Source organism: Panicum hallii, chromosome 4 (genome assembly GCF_002211085.1).
Source record: "Panicum hallii strain FIL2 chromosome 4, PHallii_v3.1, whole genome shotgun sequence".
NCBI classification, from domain to species: Eukaryota; Viridiplantae; Streptophyta; class Magnoliopsida; order Poales; family Poaceae; genus Panicum; species Panicum hallii.
In genome coordinates, this window is record NC_038045.1 from 9,709,866 (window position 1) to 9,715,039 (window position 5,174).

Consider the following 5,174-nt stretch of genomic DNA (forward strand, 5'->3'; position numbering starts at 1 on the left):
GAGGGGACATGAATCTCAGGTTGCACCAAGGGAAAATTCCCTGCAAGGCCCTCAAACAAATCACGCTTCCTTCTATGGCCCTGCAAAATTGCAACTTCCTTATTTGACCCTGATTTTATTTTTCTTCCCTTCCATGGCCCTGCCGTTATATCTGCAGTTAACTCCCAGTTAAGTGACTGTGAAAAGACAATAGTACCCCTGGTGCACAATATTGTACGTGAATCTAGTGTGTTAAAAATGTGGCTCTCTTGGAGAACAGATATTGGAGATGTACAGCATGATATTATGCAGCAAATTCTTCATATTTTTAACACACTAGATTCACGTACAATATTGTGCGCCAGGGGTACTATTGTCTTTTCACAGTCACTTAACTGGGAGTTAACTACAGATGTAATGGCAGGGCCATGGAAGGGAGGGAAAATGAAATCAGGGTCAAATAAGGAAGTTGCAATTTTGCAGGACCATAGAAGGAAGCGTGATTTGTTTGAGGGCCTTGCAGGGAATTTCCCCTTGCACCAATGGCTCAGCAACCTTCATAATTGTTGGTGTCATAGCGCCTACTTTCTCAGGCTCGGGGGCTAAGGCATCCGCTGCATTGCCAGGCTACTCTAAGCCTAGAGCAGAGGATGGTCTGCATACAAGAACAGCATTATAAGTTGTTACCATACAGATATGAACCTACAATCCACAAGGATAAAGCACTCGGGATACTTACAGTGCAGATTTCTTTATAGCCAGCCTTTTCTTCTTAAGTACTTTGGGCTCTAGAACAGTACCCAAAGCACTCGCCGAAGCCGGTTCGCCAGTCAATGGTGAAGTCTGCCCCGGCGGGGCAACTGCGATGGTTACCATTGAACTCAGGCCAGCCGAGGGTGGAGACTGTTCTGGCGCGGCCTTAGCAGTACCACTTGATGGGTCAACTATGATGGTGGGCACGCTCTGTCCTCTCACAGTGTCATCCTCGACCTCCTCCTCAATCGTACCCTTAGTGTGCTTGGGGATCGGGGAGTTGACAAACAGGAATCAAGAAGAAGGGGAGATTTCAACGGAAAGCAGTCAAAAGTACTCGGAAAGCAACAGAAAGCACTAACCTGGATGTCCTGATATCACCTCCACCTGGTGAGATGCTGGCCCTACGCTTCCAGGCAGTGGCTCTTGGTCCCCGAGGGTGGCCAGGTAAAAGATCGCCACCAGGAGAGTCTGCACTCTCCTAGGCAGTTTTCTTTCCCTTGCCCATCATAAGCTCGGCTAGTGGGCGACTGTCATCGCTATCTTGGTCCTCCTCCATAATGGTTGGATCAATGTCACTGCGAGAGATCGGCTTCTAGAATTCTAATGGCAGAAGATGGCATGGATGTTTAATGTTCGGCATTGGTGGCATACTCCTATACACATTCACATCCTGCTACGACAAGATTGAAAGACATGTCAGTAATATTCAATTTAAAGCTTCAACAAAAGAATACAGATACTTATCCATACATATTTTGGAGGTTCCTTGGCAGAGTACATCTTCGGAACATATGGCACGGTTTCAGTGCCATGAGTACTCGGCTTACTCTCAAAATGGCATCAAATTTCTAAATGGGTCTGCAAAAAATCGAGAAGGGTCTAAGACTCCAAGGTATTCGAAGCCAAACATCGATCGTTTCTGCAGTGGCTGGATTCACCTGCCAATCCACGAGTACATCACCGTCACACCAATGACTCCTGCATCCCTCTGCTTCTTGATCATGCCAAGCAGCTCTGGGATTTGGCTTTCGTCCCGGCAAGGCCTGCTCAACTCGGTTGTCATCTTAAGCGCCCCGGTGGTTCTTTTAGGCAGGGAAGGTTCATGGTTTCTGATATAGAACAGCCTCTCCCTCCATCCTAACAAGCTAGTTGGGAACTTGTAGGGGATGTATTTCTTTTCCATCCCCTGCCTTAGCTGGAGTCTAGCACCTCCGACTTCATAAAGGTCTTTCTCACTGGGCTAGGCTCTGAAGTGGAAAAGTTAGCAAAAGAGATCGAAATGTGGCTCTATTCCTAAGAAGACTTCACAAAATTGTACAAAGATAGCAATGTGGAGAATGGAATTAGGGTTCCGATGATGGAGTTGGATTCTGTAGTAGAAAAGAAGACCATGGAAAAAATCATAGGTCGGCAGGGCCAACCCTCGCTCGACAAAGTATTGGAAAAGAACCAATTCGTCGGTCCCCTCATACGGCCTCCTATCCCCAGTGGCAGCGTGCCACTGGATGATAGCTTTGCTCTGGAGAAGACCCTCATCAACAAGTGCTTCAATATCGGCTTCAGAGCACTTACTTGGTTTCCACCCATCTCCGGCGGTGATGGCAGCCTTAGACTCATTCCCCTTCCCCTTGGAGGCACCTCGCTTGCTGCCGGCCATCCTTGTGGTCATGAGATGCTTCACTCGCATGCGCTCGGGTGCCGCGGAGAGAGAGGCGGCAAAGCAGTGCTCTTGAGGAGGAGGAAGAACTGGGCGACTACTTCTCATACTGAGAATGACCTAGATCTAACTCTCGAAGCGGTGGCGGCTGTGAGATACAGGAAGACCAAGAGACAGAGCAGTAAATGGCGAGAGTAAAAAGGGTGAGTGAAACCCTAGGTCACTGCGCGGTTAAATAACCAACGGCGGGCCTACATTTACTGTGCGGAATGCGAAGAGTTTTTTTCAAAGATAAAATTTGTTTTGAGCGATAATTTCAGGAATTTTTGGGGGAACGTTATCTGCTTAAACAATTTTCAAAAAAGGATTTTTGAATTTCTGAACCAATTAACCCATTTTAACCATCAATTCAAATTCTTAATATTTTACACAACCCATGACATGATTCTTTGGATTCTTTTTTCAACCCTTGGGATTTGGACTCAAGGCTCAGGACACGTGTCATCAATGGCTTATTTTTAAAATTTTTGGAAGATAAGGAAAGAAGATTCAAGACTAATTTAACCCTCAGCCTGATTTGTCGATTCAACCTAAGGCTCGGGGGCTATTCCATATGGAGCATGAGTTTAATCGCACCCCATATAAAAGAAGACTTGAAAACTACTCGGGACATGAGCAACTCACAACTTTGATGCAGCTAAGGAAATACTCGGAAGACACCTTCAAGACGAAGTTTGGCAGAACTCAAAGATGCCTTCAGAAGTATTTGGAAGCCTACGGTACTCGACTATGAAGAGCTCAGAGGCTTGTCAGACCTGGGGCTACGGGACTGCACTCATGGCGTACATATTCTAGGATAAGGGATGGGATATGGCCCACACCCTATACTAGTTATAGCTACTCGTACAAGAGTAGAACTAGTCGGAACAGAAGGAATCTACACGAGTAGTACTCGGGTAGGACTCCTAAGCTCGTATTTGGTTAGGTCTTCCATGTAACCCTATTCCCCCAGACTATATAAGGGCGGGCAGGGGCCCCCTCCAAACATTACATTATCTAAGGTAATACAGATCATCACACATGACGTAGGGTACTACGCTCTCGACGGCTCGAACCTGTCTAAAGTTTCGTGTTTCTTGCACCTTCGAGTTTCTGATCTTAGTGACACTCCACCTACAATCTACCACTTCGGGGGTATCTCTCGGTGGGCTTGAAGGTTAAACACCGACAGGTGTTACACAACTGCTTTCGATATTAGTGGTAGTTGTGTGGAAATGGGCGACAATTAACATCACTCCTAATTGTTTGCGATTAATGCATCATCATTGTTATTGTTTGAATGCATGCTTCCATAATCTCCACTTGCATTTTTCATGACACTGTGGTCACATTTTAAGCATTCTCTCGCAATCGTGATCACGCACCAATACCTCCCCTGACTCTCACGGTCAAAAACCTTTAGGACTAATCGTCTATCCATAGGCTATTCTCATTCTATTCACAATACAAGTTTTGTAGGCAATTGCATTTAAGAAGTTATCACATTAGCAAATTAGATGACCTGATATGATATTTATGATGAGAGTGGTAATTTTTTCATCACAATGAACTCATCGTATATATTATACCATATCATCTTATTTGCTGATACGATATTTTTTAAAGATAAATGAAATCACTTTGAAACTTGCACTATAAATAGCTTAATCATTAGACGACTTCTGTAATTCCAGATCAGATTTGTTTGGATGGGTTAAAATTGAGTGCTAAACTTTAGCACCTATTAGCACTTGTACTTTTACTAAAGTTTTTGAGTCTTGGCTAAAATTTAGTCCACTACATTAGCACTTCTATTTGGATGAAACTAGTGCTAAAATTTAGCACTTTTGAACGTTAGCATTTGGATCCAAAATCCCTTAATTTCCGTGCCTGTGAGGTGTGGGCACGACACATAAAACCATGAGATCAGCTGTTTTGTGTGGTAGTGTTGCAGTCCGATGAGTATGCGAAAGTTACCAAAAGTTCGTTTGACCAATAGAGTGCCCATTCTATGTTCCCCTCTCCCTTCTTCGCTTGACCAATAAAACTGTCGCAACCCTAAATTTCTTTGCTTGTTCACACGACTAGATAGTGTCATATAACAACCAATTATCGACTTATTGAACAAAAACAAACATCTATATGTAGTTTAAGAAATTACAGTGTCTATCTAACACTTTTTTTTCTGAGCTAAACAGGCAGTTGATGGTCAGGTTGATCCTCCTGCGGAGGCTGCGGCGGCAGCGCATCGGAGTTCGTCTTGCACGGATCAAGCTCCGACCGGCACAGCGGGCACGTCCGGTGCGCCGCCAGCCACCGGTCAATGCACTCGACGTGGTACACGTGCCCGCAATCCGGCAGCCGCCGCACCATCTCCCCTTCCTGCACGGCGCCGAGGCACACCGCGCACTCGCGCGCCGCCGTGCTGCCGTGATCGTCATCGGGACCGCGAGCATAGTCGAACGCCGGCGGCACCATCTCGACGGGGAAGGGCCGGTAATCTCGCTCGCATGAGCCCCCGGCGCGCGGCGTGTGCTCGGAGCTGGCGCCGGCCCGCCTCCGGCAGCAGCGGAAAACGAGCGCCGCAACGCCGGCGAAGGTGACGAAGAACATGGACAGCAAGGCGGCCAACGAGATGAACAACGCGCGGGGTAGCGGTGAAGTCGCCGGCGCATCGCCGCTGCTGTTCGGGATGCCGCCGCACATGGCGGTGGAACAGCGAGTGCAGAAGAAGAGCTGCAAG

At 46.8% G+C, this 5,174-nt stretch overlaps 1 protein-coding gene across 1 annotated transcript; it reads right to left on the minus strand.

The window, feature by feature from the left end:
• Positions 1-4,523: 4,523 nt before the first annotated feature.
• Positions 4,524-5,174, minus strand: LOC112890892 (RING-H2 finger protein ATL39-like). Its single transcript, XM_025957764.1, has one exon. The coding sequence runs from the start codon at positions 5,135-5,137 to the stop codon at positions 4,622-4,624; it is 516 nt and encodes a 171-aa protein (XP_025813549.1). The 5' UTR covers positions 5,138-5,174; the 3' UTR covers positions 4,524-4,621.

What these genes read in the sequence shown, in the direction of transcription:
- LOC112890892 (XM_025957764.1), bottom strand. Translation starts at nt 5,137, where the DNA reads ATGTGCGGCGGCATCCCGAACAGCAGCGGCGATGCGCCGGCGACTTCA.